This window comes from Mus caroli, unplaced genomic scaffold, assembly GCF_978045245.1.
Source record: "Mus caroli unplaced genomic scaffold, Mus_caroli_1 scaffold_13, whole genome shotgun sequence".
Lineage (NCBI taxonomy): Eukaryota > Metazoa > Chordata > Mammalia > Rodentia > Muridae > Mus > Mus caroli.
In genome coordinates this window covers 68,051,549-68,069,247 of record NW_028227268.1, presented here as the reverse complement: position 1 = coordinate 68,069,247, position 17,699 = coordinate 68,051,549, and the positions used below count along the sequence as shown (strand labels likewise).

The 17,699-nt window shown below is 49.3% G+C and overlaps 1 protein-coding gene across 2 annotated transcripts in view; it reads right to left on the bottom strand.

The window, feature by feature from the left end:
• The window catches only part of Anxa6 (annexin A6), a 53,075-nt gene extending 37,479 nt beyond the window's left edge, over positions 1–15,596 (bottom strand). For both annotated transcript variants that reach the window (XM_021175546.2, XM_021175547.2), the window contains exons 1-2: positions 15,478–15,596; positions 3,308–3,351 (exon numbers count right to left, since the gene is read on the bottom strand). In XM_021175546.2, coding sequence (XP_021031205.1) covers positions 3,308–3,325 — 18 coding nt within the window. In that variant the 5' untranslated portion in view covers positions 3,326–3,351; positions 15,478–15,596. The remainder of the gene's footprint in view (positions 1–3,307; positions 3,352–15,477) is intronic.
• Between the last annotated feature and the right edge of the window lie 2,103 nt (positions 15,597–17,699).

Below are 17,699 nucleotides of genomic sequence, written 5' to 3'. Positions count from 1 at the left end.
ATGCCCAGAGTCTATAAACGCATGTGTGGGGTACAGAAGACGGGGTTGCAATGACACTGAGAGCCTGCAGTCCTGCCGGCTGCCTTGAGCACACCACCTAAGTCAGGGCCTGGGCAAAGCAAGGCAATTGGCCTTGCTTTCTCCATTAAACAGAGTCCATTAAACTCTGTCCATCACACAGAGACGTTCCTCACGACACTGTTTCCAGGAAGTTTCACTATGTAACCCATCTTCTGTGTAGATTAAGAGCAGTCAGGCAGCAGTAGATTCAAACTGATGCCTTTTTCAAAGTCAGTTTCCTTAGTTACTTCTCTGTTGCTGTGATAAAAATACCTTGAACAAAGGCAACTTAAGAGAGAAGGGGCTTATTTGGGCTCATGGTTCAAGAGCCTCGTCCATCATGATGGAGAAGTGAAGGGTGGCAGCTGGTTGTACTGCTTCCACTGTCAAGAAGCAGAGAACAACCTCCCTTTCACAGTCTCAGGACCTCTGCCTGCCTCCGTCCACGGACGGTGGGTTCTGGTGTTGTCTGGGCTCACGATAAAGCAGCTAATGTGACCCTGGGGAAGGATGGCTGATGGCTCACCCAGGCTTGGCCACAGTGTTCATGGAGAGACAAGCTACACAAGGATCTAGTTCAGTCTCCCTCGTACCTCTACACAAGGTCAGAGAAGTCTTCAGCACTTGCCTATCAGCCCTGTGATCGAAGATGTCACATGCTCGCTCATAGGCACTGCAAGCAAAGTGGGGTTCAGCCCTGGCTGCTCATATAAAGATGTAGAAAGTCCCTCAAACTACCTAGGCTGAGCTTCCACAGGCCATGACTCGCCCCCACTGTGTGAAGTTTACATTCTTAAATGCCACCTGTGCAGGTATCCAGGACACCTATAATCAGCTCGTTGCGCCCCATGCAGGCAGGATCCTGGATGCAGATACCCAGGATGAAGGGAGTGTGGACAAAGAGCTTTCCACCCTGAAATATTTAGCAGGCCTTGTTGCCAGATGGTGAGCAGCCTAGGCCTTGGGGCTCTGGCCTGTGAGGCCCCACCCCAGCTGCTGCATGTGGCCTGGGCCTCCTTAGATAAATATCCCCTAGACAGACGACTGGCTACACGGGAACTCTAGGAGAGAGTAACCACCATCAGCTCCGATGCCCACTTCATCCTGCAGCTGCAGGACATGCACACACCCTCTCCCCATCTGCAAAGTGGTTTTATATTCACTATTGCAGTCTATCTCCAAACCTCACAGGGTTCATGCCCCCCTGGGGCCTTACATAGAATCATCTTCTGCCTCCTTGCCTTTGGATCTCAAGTTCACCTCTTTGGAAGGTGGCGGGAAGGTCCACATCATGACGGAAGGAACTGAAATAACTGGACCCGAGGAAAGTGAGCAGTGCGCTGTGTGTTTGCAAGGCCCTGTGGGTGTGCGCAAGTGTATGGGGGAGCATTGCAGACACTGCTAACAACAGGCAATAGACCAGCAGTGTTCAGCTGTAGGTCATGACCCCTTGTGGGGGTTGTCAAATGACCCTTTCATAGGGGTTGCCTAAGACCATTGGGAAACACAGATATTTATGTTATGATTCACAACAGTAGCAAAATTACAGTTATGAAGTAGCAACAAAAATAATTTTATAATTGGAGATCCCTACTACATGAGGAACTGTATTAAAGGCCCACATCTTTAGGGAGGTTGAGAGCCACTACAATAGACAAATTTCCTTCTTCGCATCTCCCTAGTACTATCTTCTGCAACCTTCTCCCAAGGCTGCTGCTGGCCAAGCACCCAGAACTACCCTTGCCCTTGACTGCACTGGATTCCTTCTCAAATCTGACCTTCTGATCCAACAGGTCTGTTGCAGACCCTTCTCATTTCTCAAAGCCTCTTAACCCAAAGGTTGTCCTCCTGCTGGCCCCAGGGCCTCTTTCATGTCCCACCAAAGCATGGTGCGAAGGCATCCAGTCGTACAGGACAAAAGGAACCCCTCAGGCCCAGCCACCCTGAAACTTGCTTGCAGAGAGTTCATGATCCCTGGCCCAAAGCTCTGAATTCCAAGTCTTGGCTCGGCTGATCTCTCAGCCTGACCTGTCCTCTTGAGCCATTCAGAACCCTGCAAGGCAAGTGCCTCCAGCTCCTGCCTGTGCACACACAGGAAGAGGGAAGCAGCAACAGCTCCCATCCTGGAGTTTTACCCACAACTACAAACCCTCCCTTCTGATCAGCCTGATCAGAGACGTTGCTGCGGAACCAAGCATGTTCCTCAGGGGCAGGGAGAAGAAGCCCAGCAAGAGCTACTGTTGAGGGTCTGTCTTGCATCATAAACGTTACTTTCTGCAAACTGTGACTATCCCTGATTCATTGGGTGCCACATCACAAGGATAGATGAAGTGAAACTGGCTCTCAGTTCGGCCATTGGGTAAGAGCTCTGCTCTGTGATTAGATGGAGTTCTAGAGATGGAGTGGGCATCAGAGGGGGTCAGCTGGGGCCCCTCAGCTTGCCCTCCCCTTCCAATGCTAAATTTGCCCTGTAAGGGTAGCCAACTGGGACCTTTCTCAGACAAACTTTGACACAGCATCACTCATGCCAAGCTTAGTCAATTGAAGAGAATGTTCCATTTGGTCTCAAATTCTATTACCCAACAGAGTGGTCAAACAGTAAAAGACTGAGGTTAAAGTCTTTCTGACCAGAAAAACTTAACCCCAATGGATATGACATGAAACATACCTCTCCAGGACATAAGCCATCTTCATTGTGATTTAGCATCTATCTAGTTATCCATGTCCCTTCCTAGGGCCACAGAATTCTGCTAGGGTCAATTCAATTTCCCACTCCAAAGGGCATGTCACCCAGGCCCACACAGTGAGGATAGAACCTGGAACCACTGGAAATAAGTTACACTATTGTATCCTGGTCTAGAAGACAGGAGAACAGAAACCTGGAGGTCGATGTTGCCCATGCCAGGCAGGGAAGAACCTTTCAGGAATGAAGCAATCTAAATAAAGCTGTCTGCCGAAGAAGAACCCTCACTCCATCATCCAAGCTCTCTCGGATCCAGCCAGTCCTGAGGCACTGCACTACCCAGTCCTTGAGCCGATTCACTCCCATCCTTTGGTACTTGGGACAGTGTGCATCACTGGTGACTTGCATAGGAATCAGAGCTGTGAGGTTAGAGTCATCTCTGCTCCTTTTGGGCTGAAGGGGCCAGGAGTTATCAGGAGGTACCCAAGATTATCTGAAGGTACCCAGGGTTACTCTGCCCTTCTGATGCCCAAGGGCAGAGATTTGAGGAGGAGAGATCCTTACCTGTGCTATTTTGGCCATGGTCTCAGGTTCTGCAGCAGAAACCACTGTGGAGAGAAAGAGAGAATTTGAGAGATTCCCCCCAGTACTCTGTAACTCCCCCCTCTTTGCCCTTATTTTCCCTCCTCTGGCTGCTCTCCTATCCAGAGACCTGGTGGAGCCGGGATCTTTGTTTTTAGTTGACAGTGGCTGGATTATAGTGCACAGTCAGTCACACACACAGAGCAGGGTGGGAAAGGGACCTGGAGAAGCAGGAAGGCTGGGCATGACCACTGACCTAGCACTGAGCCAGACCATGCTGTGTGCCTGCTATATCCCTAATCCTTTAGCAGTCCTTACAGGCAGCAAGTGCCCTTTGTAGGAGAAAGGAGACCAAGACTCGGGGTCCCACGTTTGGTCAAAAGTCAAAACACTTAGAACTCCAGAATTCAGAGCCCCCATGTGCTGCTGTCTGTCCTCTGTGTGCCCTCTTTCCAAGCCACTGAAAACGGTTTCCCAACCAGGCTTTCTTGGCATGCAAATGGAAGAACCAGGAATTCCCAGGTGTCTCCCTGAAGACATCATCTCAGCTTGGGTCTGCTGCATTCACCCACCATCTATTCCAGCCAGCAATGTTCTACACCCTGAGTCCACAGCAGGACACATTCAAGATTGGACAGTCTAATTCTCATGAGTCCTAGTGCTAAAGCCACCCACGTGGATTACAGTGAACATCTGGAAGAACGACAATGTGCTGGACAAGAGGTAACAGGATGTAACCCCAGGAGGGCAGTCAGAGGTCTCATACAGATGCCTGGGTAAGAGGCAATAGAGAGTAGTGTGTGACTGAGGTGACAGCTGGCAGAAGGATGGTGATATGATGGCCTGACCTTTTATGCCTCTGTGACATCTTGGCTTTACTCTGATGGAACAGAGCTATCACCATCATGGGAGACTTAAACAAAAGGGATGCCATATCTCACTGAAACGAGGTGAGGACTATGGGCTTGAGGTGTCAGGGACAACATCTTATGACGACGGAAAAGGGACACAGGTGTATTACCTATGAATAAATGACAAGTGAAAGCCAGGTGGGTGCAGAGCTGAGCCGAGCTCACAAGCACTCAGCAAAAAAAGGCAGGGGATGCAAGTTAAGCAATCAAGAGCCACGGAGGAGCATGGTACTCCATCAGAAGGGGCTGGCCTAAGCTTAAAACGGCTCCACACTGCTCCGTAAGAGTAAAAAGGGCTGACTTGCCAAGAATGAACTAAAAAGAAGGGTGGAACCATAGAGACCTGCAAGTCAGCACCCTCCAGCCCTACCCATCCCCCAACTTAGGAGACAGCTCTCCTGACCCTTATTAGCTATGTGACCAAGGGCTTAGTGCTTATTCAAGTTCAAGGTTATGCTAAGCACAGACTGCCTGGGAAGGCTACGGGGGTGGGGGTAGGGGTGCAGGGGGGGGGGCGCGGATGGGGCCTAGGTGTCTTCAAGCACAGAGCAGACACTTCAGTGGTGGTGGTATTCATTTCAGTAGAGGGACGTTGTCAGTTTGCCACCATGTAGCTACCTTCAGAGTACTGTCTTCCTAAACTGGGTCACCAAGGGGCAGTTAACTGACGGTGCCAGGGGGGGTGGGGGTGAGGGCAGAGGACAAGAGACAGAGATCTGCCTGTAATCACAGCTCAGTTGCAGGAAACCCTGCTGTTGCCCTGGCAACCAGGGGCCCCTTGGTTTAAAAGCAAAGCTCTCACCAGGAAATGGAAACTTCACACGGGAAGGGGTGACTTTTAGGATTGGGCTCAGAACCAGACCTGGGGTTTCCCCAAGCCTGGAGGCTCAAGAGGCTGATGGTAAAGGAACCTCCAAACTATCAGAAACACAGAGAGGCCCAGGAAGTGAGCCCACATGGGGGAGGAGGGCTGGGACCTGTCATGAAGGCTGAAGCACTTTCCTTTGGCCCTGTTGCTGGAAACTTCAGCAGCTGGCTGCGCGCCCAGGCCCATCTGGACAAGAGCCCCTTTCCATAGAGAGCTCACTCCAAGAAGGGGCCGCTATGCCTTTGGGGAAAACTCTAAGAGCAGTCTCTCTCTCTCTCTCTCTCTCTCTCTCTCTCTCTCTCTCTCTCTCTCTGTGTGTGTGTGTGTGTGTGTGTGTTGGGGGCCTGCCTCCTGTGTATGAGGAAAGTGAGTTCCTTTTGATACTGTAATATTCATATTGTAGTTCAGAGGGCCAACAGGACAACCAAAGGCTGAAGCATGCAGGTTAGCTGTTTGAGCACTGGGGCTCTCCCACAACAACCTACGCCACACAGCCTCAGGTTGGCTGCACAGCCACTAGCCCAGGATTCCAGCTGAGGCTGGAACCATCTGCCCTCCAAGACTCAGCCAGGAGCCCTGCCTCAAAGTCCCTGGTCACAGCAGGCTTCCAACAGCTGGAGACCCAAGGTATGTGATTTCAGCTGGGTTTCCTCTCTGGGCCTTAACAAAACAAGGTCGCTGATTAGCTGCCATGTTGGGGAAGATCTATGGTCAATATGAAAGACTTTTCTAGAGTTCACTGAATGGTTTTCACAAGAGAATGCTGGGAAGGCTCTACCCAGCTCTCAGGACTCCTCAGCTTTCCTTCAACCTGTAAGTTTTGCCAGCTTCCCTGAAATGGGCACTCAAGACTGGTAAAAATGGCTTCTCTCTCCTGAGAGGCCTAAGTCTCTTCTGATCTGAGCAGCCAAGGAATTGGATCATTAAGAAACTCCCTCCCTCTGGGCTGTGACCTGGATGGCTTCTACTTGGGTAGTTGGCATCACCATTACCTTGTCCGGTAGCTTGTGACTATTGTGGTCTTATGTTGGGGTCAGAATCCTACTGCCCAGCCTATTGAGTAGGTCAGAGCCACCATGTTCCCTGCACCCTCTCTGATTTACACAAGCTGTTTAAACTGAATCTCAAGTTTGCACATCTGCAAAGGCATATTGGAACTATGAAACAACAAATGGGAAAATGCTTAGTAAGACTGTCTGACACAGTGTGTTAGCTAACTCCTCCCCACTGTTACCTGGCAACAGCCAGGTAGACCTGATCCATTATAAAAGGGGCTGCTTGCCCCCTCCTCTCTTTCTTGCTCTCTTGCCTCTCTCTCTTGCCTCTTACTCTTGCTTCCCGCTTGCTTCTCTCTTGCCCTCTTGGGCTCTTCCCTTCCCTACCCCTCTGTCCATGTGCTCAAGGCCATGGCTGGCCTTTACTTCTCCACTCTCTCTCTGCCTTTCTCTGCCTCTATTACCTCCTTAATTCCCCTCCCCATGCCCTAAATAAACCCTATTCTATACTATACTGTCGTATGGCTGGTCCTTCAGGGAGAAGGGATGCCTTGGCATTGGCCCACTGAGGTACCCCCTTCCCCCACACCTCATCACACCCCATAGAACATATCTTATATCTCTTTATCTTTTTATCTTTTTATAAACACATCACAGTCAGCAATAGATGGTTATTTTGTATTGGGATAATATGGCAATAAATGAAGGCTTTGTTTGAAGTCCCCAGGTTCAAATCCTGACACTGCAAACATCCAATTGTATCACTTCTTTCTGCCTCAGTTTATCTCAGAAATGGGAAAACTATAAGGTTTTCTTAGGCTATTGCAAGTCAGTGTGCAAAAACCATCCATCCTGTGGGAGGCTAAAGTAGCCAACTGGAAATTATTATTATTTTTTTATATGTCTTTATTTCATGTATATGAACGTTTTGCCTGTCTGTAGTATGTACATGCACCACATGTGTGTCCACGCTTACAGCGGTCAGAAGAAGCCATCCGATCCTGGAACTGGAGTGACAGAAGGTTGTGAGCCACCCTGTGGGTGCCTGCCAGGGCAACAAGTGCTCCTAACCACTGAGCTGCCTCTCCAGGCCTGCAAAAGTAAACATTTTAAAAACATTTCTTTCTATTCACGCTTATGGGTATATGTCTATCTGGATGAACGTATGCCACACGTGAGCTGGTGTTTTTGGAGATCAGGTTAGGATCCTCCCAATCATAAAATTATTTTTGTTGCAACTTCATAACCGTAATTTTGCTGTTATTATGAATTGTAATGTTAACATCTGTGTTTTCCAGTAGTCTTAGGCAACTCCTGTGAAAAGGTTGGTCAGCCTCCAAAGAGGTCACAACCCACAGGTTGAGCACCACTGTCCTAGGGGCTAGAGTTTTAAAAGTTGTGAGCCAAAGGATCTGGGTGCTGGGCACCAAGCCGGAGTCCTCTGTAAGAGTTGCAAGTGTTCCTAACCACTGAGCCGTCTCTCTGATCTCAGATTGTTTGTTTTTAGGCTGGTTTCCTTTTGTTTTTTTTATTGAGACAGGGTCTCTTGTATGACAGGCTAGGCTTGAACTTACTAAATATGTCCCACCTCAACCTTCTACCTCCCAAGTGCTGGGATTTCACGTTGGCATCTCCTTGCAGTTTATTACAGTGCTGGAGACTGAACCCAGGCTGGCTTCCAGGGTGCCAGTGAGCAGTCTGCCACACCTACAGCTCCATAGCCAAGCAAATGTATTTCTGTGGCATATGTCAAGTTGGCTATTCAGAGGAATTGCAGGCCTTTGCAGATAGAACATGGGTTCCAAGGGGCTGTTTTTTGAAGGAAGCCATTCACTTCTGCCCACTGTCAGTAGACAGTGGGTATAGGGTATTTCTCATTCCTCCCCCCATCCTCCACCCCTACTTTGTTTTTTGTGTAGGAAAGATCTTGCCTACTGGAAGTCACTAAGGAGGTCTAATTGGCCCAGATGGAAATGACCACAGGTCACCCTGACCTGAGAGACTTCATCTGCCTCATAAGGCTGGCCACTTTTTTTCCCCTAGAAGCCCAACCCCATTTTTTGTTTACCATGGTGAAAGACTCCATCATCCTGCCCCACTTCTTGATCTTTTGTTGTTTTGAGACAGGGCTTCATTCTATGGTCCAAACTGGTCTGGAAGAGGACACCAGCCTCCCTCAGCTTCCTGTGTGCTGGGATTACAGGTGTGCACCCCCAGGCAGCTCCCTTGCCTCTCTCTGAGTGCCTGGCATTAGTGTCTCTCCACGTTAGTGCATGTGCGTAAGTGAGTGGTCATGGTGCTGCCACTCCAAAGATGAAAGTCATCAGAATTGGCAGGCAGAAGTAGACATAATGGTGCTCATCTTTAATTCCAGAAGTGGGGAAGCAGAGCAGGTGGATCTCTGTAAGTTCAAGGCCAGTCTGGTCTACATAGTGGGTTCCAGGACAGCCCAGGCTGTGCACCTTGACCCTGTCTCAAAACAAAACAAAACCTGGCCAGTGAGACGGCTTCACGGGGAAAGGCACTTGCCATGCAAGTCTGGTGACTTAAGTTTGGTTCCTAGGACCATGTAAAGCTGGAAAGATAAAACAGAGTCCACAAAATGGTCCTGGGGCCTTCACATGCATCTCTCTCTCTCTCTCTCTCTCTCTCTCTCTCTCTCTCTCTGTGTGTGTGTGTGCACTTGAAGGGTTGGTTATCACCAGTCTTCCCTCCTAAGCTAGGAATGCCCTCCTCTATCATTTATCTACCCAACCTTCTAGAACCTAGAAAACCTGAGGGCTTTTTGCCCCCATCAAATGTCCAAAGTCCAACACTAGAGACTGAAAATATTTCAGGGCCAGTACAGCCAACAAACTGATTGGTATCTGCTGGACCCAGCCGTTACCTCAACTGGGAAATCTCCTCTCCTTGGAATCCCCACAGGCTGCACACCACCCTCCCTAGGCTGGCTTGTGGTCAGCTGTTGAGGAGTTGCCATTCCTGTGTAGCTGGAGGGCACTGATTTTTGCATGCATTGTGGGGACAGGGGCAGGGGCGGGGGCGGGGAGAAGAATCTTTCTTCAAAGAAAACCTCTGGGGACCATCTAATTCTAGTTTTTCTGTCTTCAGGCTCTTGGAGAGCTCAGCAAGTGGTAGATGACTAATACTCATACATAGTAATTCTAATATCATTCCACAGTCTCTCCCCTCCCCCGTGGGTGGAAAAACCAGTTTTGCCTCTAAGTGCATATTCCTTTAAATATAAAGGCGGCTATTGATTCCATTTTGAGCTGGTTACTAATATCTGCTTGGGCTAGTCATTGGCTATAAGAAGAATAAAATCTCAGGTAAATGCTCATTTTTATTTTATTGCCTGTGACTCATGGCTGGCCCATTACTGCATAGCTATGTAACCCTCTGGTGAGGTTAACCTCTGCCTCCAGCCAGGGTGGCACTTCTTACAGGCTGGTTGCCTTGCTGGTTGATGGAGTGGTTAAGAAGCCAAGCCTTCGAGGGTGCTTTTCCTCAAAAGCACAAACCCCTCACTCTTCTCACAAGGAAACTAAATCCAAGCTATCTTCATCTGGAGTCTGTCTATCTGTCTGTCTTGTTTACTTTGGCTCAAGTACAGAGCTAAGTACCACCCTGAACCGTCCCTCTGGTGTCACCTTAGATTCCTGAAGAACAAAACTGCGCAGAACAGACCACCCTGTGAAAGAGGACAGTCGTTCCATGAGGGTGAGCTGCACCGGGGGCAGGGAGTGGTCAGTCGGGAGGAACCAGAGGGAGTTCCTAAAGCAATGGCATTGATATTGATGACAGAGGTGAGGACTTCTAAGAACCTCTCAGAAGAGCGAGAATGAAGGTAGAGAGGCTCAGATCGGTTGACCATGCATATCTCTTTCCCTGGTTCTTCCTCTGTTCAAACCCAAGTCATGTCAGAATAGTAAAAAGGGGCTTGGTGTCTCAGCCTTCCTCAGTTCATTCTTCCTCCTAACTTGGTCACATTGAATAAATTTCCTTTTATCATTTCCCCCCCTCACCATTACAGGTCTCTAGCTGGTTTATTGGGACCAGGTGGCAGAGCTTTGCTAGTGAAGGACTGCAGAAGCCTAGGCTCCCATGACAAAAACTCCAGTTACAGCCATGAGAGGTTTCTTTAGTGACACCCTTGAAAAGTCACAGGGGAAAAGTGGAACCATTAAAACAAACTGCTTTACTCCCCAAGCTGTGGCCAGAGGGGAAATGACCTGAAGTTGGGCAACTTGTCCAGGTCCATAGAGAAAAATTACTGATTAACTGAGGGAGGACTCGTGAGAAAGCCAAAGGAAACAACAAACCTACTAGCTATCTAAGCTCACTGGTGGGATCTGCGACAGAAAGTGGGATAGACAAGGCTCCTGTGCCCTTAGCAACGACAGCCTAATACCACAGTTTGCCTGACAATAAGTATAGAGGAAAAAAAAAAAAGAGCACTGATTATGATAAACTTTTTAAATCATTTTTTGGAGGGGGCAAACACGTGCTGTGGGTCATGAGAGTTGGTTCTTTCCTTCCACCATGTGGGTGCTGGGGATTGAACTTGGGTCATCAGGCTTGGTGGCAAGTGCCTTTACCTGCTGAGACATTTGCTGTTCATTTCCCCCACCCTTCAATCCACTTTTAAAATAACATAGAAAAGAGCATGTTGTAGGTTGGGGTGTAGCTCATTCAATAGAGTACCTGCCCAGCACGTACAGGCATGCTAGTTACATACACACAAGCAATGGTAGCTGGAGGCTGCAGGGCTAGAAATTCATTGTCAGATACATAACAAGTTCAATGCCAGCCTGGGCTACATGAGACCCTGTCTCAAGAACAATTTTAGTAACAGAGTCTGAAGATTTTCTGTATCCCAGAAAGTTTTCGTGGGATAAGTTTACTCTTGGGGTAAGTCTACTGTACTGCTTGAAGGCTGTGATCTTCAAACATTCCTTTTAAACTGGGTATTCAGTTTAGTATAGACTCAGCTTAGTATAGACTTAGTTTAGTATAGACTCAGTTTAGTATAGACTCAGCTTAGTATAGACTCAGCTTAGTATAGACTCAGTATAGCCTTGGTTTAGTATAGACTCAGTTTAGTATAGACTCAGTTTAGTATAGACTCAGCTTAGTATAGACTCAGTATAGCCTTGGTTTAGTATAGACTCAGTTTAGTATAGACTCAGTTTAGTATAGACTCAGCTTAGTATAGACTCAGTATAGCCTTGGTTTAGTATAGACTAGTTTAGTATAGACTCAGTTTAGTATAGACTCAGTTTAGTATAGACTTAGTTTAGTGTAGATTAGTATAGTATAGCATGTATAAATCTTTGGGTTCCATCCCTACCACCAAGAGAAGATAACTCTAGAAAACTCTCTTTCTTATGGGCTCCCCTAAGCCAGAAAGAGCAGCTCCCAATCCTTAGCTAATGCAACAGGATACAGCACCCCTGTCTTGCCCCCATCCCTCACCCCCAGACACTCAGGTTTCTTCAAGAGCACTGTTTTCTAACTCCTGACCCACAGTCATTGATTCCCAGTTGGATGAGGCCCCCAGGCATCCATCTGGCTGCCCCAAGATCAGAAATGGCCTAACTTGGGTTTGAACCCCACCCAAGGTTACTTTGTGAATGGCCATAAGGTCTAGCATCTCACAGGGATCAGGAACCCTGAGATGGAAGCCCCACAGTCATTAAGAAGCTGTGTGATAAGCTGGGAAGGATGGAAGTTCAAATCCACAGGTAAAGCCCTGCACAGTAGTCAAGCCTACCATCCTACTGCACGATGGGAGGCAGAGCCGACAATCTGTGATAGCTCACGGACCATTCGCAAACAAAAAGAGAGAAAAACTGCTGTGAGACGGCTCAGCATGTGAGGAGCCCGATAATCTGAGTTGTAGTCAGGAACCACAACGTGGAAGGAGAGAACCAAGTTCCACAAGATGTCCTCTGACCTCCACATGCACACCATGGCATAGATGCACATACACAAATAAATAAATAAATAAATGCAAATAAAAATATTTAAAAGAGAATTCATAGCGGTTAAGGTCAAGGTGTAAAGGATGAAGATAGTTTGAGGTTGTTTTTTGTTTTGTTTTGTTTTGTGTTTTAAAGGCAGGGTCTCTCTCTGTAGCATACCAGGCTGGCCTCAAACTCAGAGTACGGCCTCAGGCTCCCAGGTGCTGGAATTAAAGGCCAAGGCATGGATTACTACACCTGGCAAGAATAAGACTAGTGTGGGGCTGTCGAGATGGCTCAGTGGGTAAGAGCACTGACTGCTCTTCTGAAGGTCCTGAGTTCAAATCCCAGCAATCACATGGTGGCTCACAACCACCGTAATAAGATCTGATGCACCGGGCATGGTGGCGCACGCTGTTAGTCCCAGCACTCGGGAGGCAGAGGCAGGCGGATTTCTGAGTTTGAGGCCAGCCTGGTCTACAAAGTGAGTTCCAGGACAGCCAGGGCTGTCTCGAAAAACAAACAAAAAACAAACAAAAAAAATCTGACGCCCTCTTCTGGTGTGTCTGAAGACAGCTACAGTGTACTTGCATATAACAAATAAATCTTTGGGCCAGAGTGAGCAGAGGTCCTAAATTCAATTCCCAACAACCACATGAAGGCTCATAACTATCAGTGTACTCACATACATAAAATAAATAGGGCTGGTGAGATGGCTCAGTGGGTAAGAGCACCCGACTGCTCTTCCGAAGGTCCAGAGTTCAAATCCCAGCAACCACATGGTGGCTCACAACCATCCGTAACAAGATCTGGCGCCCTCTCCTGGAGTGTCTGAAGACAGCTACAGTGTACTTACATATAATAAATAAATAAATCTTTAAAAATAAATAAATAAATAAATAAATAAGTAAATCTTTTTTTTTTTTTTTTTAAGAAAACTAGTGTGCACAAGGGGACCTTTCACACAGGAGTACGCAAGAGTTTACAACTATTCTTTCTTTCCTTTTTTTTTCTTTCTTTGAGATGGGGCCTCCTGTATCCAACTTACTACATAGCTCAGGGTGACTTTGAACTTCCAGATCCTGCAGCCTCCACCTCTAAGTGCTAGGATTGCAGATGCTTGCAGTTTATGCCTCCCAAGGGAAGGAACTAGGGCTTCCCCAGTGTAGGGGGACACATTTCTAGCCACTTCTCTACACTCTACATGAGGGTTACAATGTCTCTATTTCTGCAGTGGTCTGATACCTGGAGTCTGCTCGGCTGGAAGGGTTCCATCAGTGACAACGACCATGACTTTAAGAAGCATCAAGACAGCAGCCTTGAGAAAGAGGAACCTGGGGCTCAGGTAGCCTCCGGAGTACCACACCCTTCTGAGGTTACCACAGCAGCACTAGCTGCTCTCCGTAGAGCACTCTACAGTTCACGTGGCACTTTCAGATCTGCCGTGTAACCACAAGAGAATTGGTCCTCCTTTTACAGATGGGGGGAATCTGGGCTCACAGAACCCTGAGGCCACCACAGCTCTGCAGGGCCAGCCTCAGTGGGGGCTTCTCAGTCCTCCAGAGAGAGCATTCAGAACAAGGCAAATGGAATGCAGAATGTAAATAGAAAAGGACGGATTCTAAGCCAAGAAGCAGCACGCGAGGATAAACCCTCACTTCCCATCCTCCATGTGGGCAATCTGTGGAGCCCACATCCTCAGTATTAACCCCACCCAGGAAGTCTCTTGAAGGGGCTTGGCTAGGAGTGCATGGGGCCACCACTGAGCCTGAATGGCACTGTAAAGAGCCACCAACCCAGGTTCAACACATCTTACCAGCTGGGGGCCTGGGTACAGGTCTCCTCCTCCAGGGAGGAAGGAATCAAGATGGGGAGATGCCCAGCTTGTGGGTGGAGGGGCAGGGATGGGGCGGGGCCGGGCCTCGTGTCCAGGACTCCTCTGAGAGCTGCAGTGCAGATGTATGTATGGTCTCTGGCAGCTCTCCAGTGCTGCAGTCCCCCACTCCCAGCCCCACCCCCACCCCAGCAGCTCCATTCTCAGGGCAAATCCATGTTCTTTCTGTCCAGCAACAGCTGCATCCCCTGGCCAGAAACAGCAAATAGGTTCAGTATCCCAGCAGAGAGAGGCTCACAAACAAAGGACAGGAAGTAAAGGGACATGGTGAGCGACAGTCACAGCTGCAAGGGGATGAAGGCCTTCTCCTTCTCTCCATGCCCAGCCACACCCCACTCCCAAATCTGAGAACAGTTGAATTGGCCGAGGGAGGGGGGGCACCGGAAGTGGCGGCCACCTCAGCAGACCACTATGGGGAACAAGGGCCCAGAGAGAAAAGAAGTCCCTCCAAGTGTCCCAGGCAAGCTGCAACTCATGGATATGGGAGAGGATTGCCCAGGGTCTTCCTGCAGGGCTTAGGGCCTGCAGCCAGAACATAAGGGCATGCAGGGGCTGAAATAGTTCCCGGGGGGGGGGGGGGAGATAAGAAAGGCTGGGGAGTCAGGCTATCCTGTCGGGGAGGTGGGCTCAGCAGCTTCAAGATGTGATCTGGCCAGGTGAGGTGAAATGGAGGGCAGATTCTAAGGGAACACCAGGATCCCCTATAAATCCTGGAGCCATATGCCCAAATTTGGAAGTGTCTAGTAAGACCCACCAGAGTTTAGACAAAAGGGGGTGGGGCGGGAGTGGGGCGGGGGTGGGGAGAAGCAGAAGCCAGATTCTCTCTAAAGGAGAGTTTCATCGACCACACCTGTACTCAAGATTCCCCCAACCAGCAGCCAAATCAAACCCACTTTCATAGGACTGAAAGCAGGGGTTATCAACACTTGTGAGATGGGGGCTCAGAGAGGGAAAGGCGGCTGGCTCAAGGCCACACTGCAAGTTGGTGGTGGGATCTGGATTCGAGGTCAGTAGGAAGCATCTAAGGCCCTGAAAAACTGGGAAGGAGCCGGGTTGGCATAGGAGAAGCAAAATTCAGAGTGGGACCTCTGCATCTTGCTAAGAGCCTCTGCGGCTCCCGGAAAGGTGAGCATCTCCGGACGGACAGCAGGTCCTTCCTCTGACCCGCATCAGGGAGCCTTTCTCCCGGACCACACCACGAACCGTCTGGTGCTCAGCAGACTGTTCAATTCCTCAAGCTCTCCAAGTTGAGTAACTCACAGCCTCCCGCGAGGGTCCCCAAGTTTTTCCACTACTTTAGACAATTAGGCTCCTGGGTCTTGGACCACACCCTTGGCGGGGCCGGGGGGGGGCACCAGCTCCCCTCCCCCCTCAGGGTGCTGTCAACCAGCGCTAGCACTTTGGGTTCCCTCCCGGGACACACCCAGCCGCGACACCCCGGGGTGACCGCACACCAGCGTGGACCCGACCAGGTCCCTTCAGTCCTGGACCCCGTGTCCCGCAGCGACTCTGCACACTCACCGCGCTAGGGAGGCCTCGGATCAGGGCGTAGGGACAGACGCAGCTCGAAGCCCGTTAACCTAGCAGCAGCCGCAGCGCAGGCTGGGCGCACGGTGGAGGGGGACACGTGGCGCTCAGGGGCCAATCGGATTCGCTCGCTGCCCGCCCCGCCCTGTCCCGCCCCACCCCGAGTGCTTCTTTTTTGGAGTCTGGGTGTCACCGGCTGCAGGGGAAGGGCATGGGGGAGGGCGTCCTCGGGGGAAACCTGCCACCTCCTACCTGGATCCTTTCTGACCCCAGCCCTGACGTCACCTCCAGAGGGTAGGGGACTTGGCAAAGGTCACGCTGCTATCCAGAAATAGAAGTCAAATTAATGTCCTGTTCTGGATACATTCTCCAACATTCCTGCTACTCACCAAAGCTTTGTTGAGAAATTTGAAGCTTGCCAAAATTGAAGTTGAGACGTTACCTGACTGATCAGATTTCACGCCTTCCTGCCCTATCGGATCACAGGCGTAGTCACCTACTTTGTAAGGAAGGAAAGGCCAGAGAAGACAGCGTCTCTCCCAGGGTCACTCAGCTTGCAGATTGTGGGGTTGGAAATCTAATTTAGGTCAGGAATCTCTTGGCCTTGGGGAGTGGGTTCTGATTGAAGAGGGAGTGATAGGAGGAACAGAAGTTGTCTTCCAGGTCTGTGTGGAAAAGCGGTACAATCTCTGGAAAACAGATAGCCCAGCTTTGACAGAGAAACCTCCCTCCACCCACCCCCCCCCCTCCAGCCCTGCCCCTCCGCCTGGTGTCCACAGTGGACCGCAGACTTCTGTTAATAAATTCCTTGAAGCCGGGCGTGGTGGCACACGCCTTTAATCCCAGCACTCGGGAGGCAGAGGCAGGCAGATTTCTGAGTTCGAGGCCAGCCTGGTCTACAAAGTGAGTTCCAGGACAGCCAGGGCTACACAGAGAAACCCTGTCTCGAACCCCCCCCCCAAAAAAAAAAAAGTTCCTTGAGTTTCTTTAAAGGGTCATCCTGAGGAGCCAACTAGCTGGCTCAGAAGGCCAAGGTGCTTGCTGCCAAAACTGAGTTTGCCCTACAGGTGGCTCACACATATTTTTTGCACTCCGATAAAGAAAATGTAATTTTTAAAAGTTAAAAGTTTAAAAAAATATTATCTCCAGAATCTGTCACTCGTTCAAAGAGTAGGAAGCATCTTCCAAGATCTAGTTGGAAAATGTGTCCTCCGTTTGTTTGTTTGTTTGTTTTTCATTTCACCCAAAGCACACTTACTGAACCTTTGGTGCAAGCTAGAGCAAACTGAACAGGTGAGCTCTGCTGCCCGGCCCCACCCTTGGGACCTGCCAATAGACAGAGGTTTAGATTTCTCTATGGGAAACCTGGGGCTAAGGTGGAGGAAGCACTTGGGGTAAAGCAAGTGGGGCAGTGTCACCTTCAGAACAGGAATGATGCCATTACAACTTTTGAGAGGAGCAGATTATCAGCAGAGCCTGCATCCCAGCACTGAGAGGCTGGAGCAGGAGGATCAGGAGTTCAAGGTCATCATTAGCAACAAACATCTTCAAGGCCAGCCTGGGCTACACGAGACTGTCTCAGAAAACATGCAATAATAATGGTCTGAGGGTTGTGGCTCAGTTTGTAGAGTGTTTGGCATACATGAGGCCCTGGGTTGGATAGCCAGTACCACATGAAATCAGAATTAGGGGTTCATACCTGTAATCCCAGCACTCAGAAGCATCAGAAGTTCAAGGCCATCTTCAACCACATAGCAAGTTCAAGGACAGCCTGGGCTACTCTCTCAGAAAAATCAAAGAAAGAAAGAAAGAAAGAGAGAAGAGAGAGAGAGAGAGAGAGAGAGAGAGAGAGAGGAAGGAAGGAAGGAAGAAAGAAAGAAAGAAAGAAAGAAAGAAAGAAAGAAAGAAAGAAAGAAAGAAAGAAAGAAAGAAAGAGGTGGGGGAAGAAAACAGAAGAGGGCTGACCCTGCCTGACAAGATGGGGTCCGTGATCACCCTGAACACAGTTGTTACTGCTGTCATTCACTGGGCATTTTCCATCAGTCATAAGGTTGAATATTCCACCCTTGTTTTAAATTAATGTACTTGTGTGCATGTGTGTGGGTGCACGTGTGTGGGTACATGTGTGCACATGCACATATACTCACTTTTGTGCACAAATGCCATCATTGCGTCCATACAGAGGTCAGATGATAACTTGCAGGACTTGGCCCTCT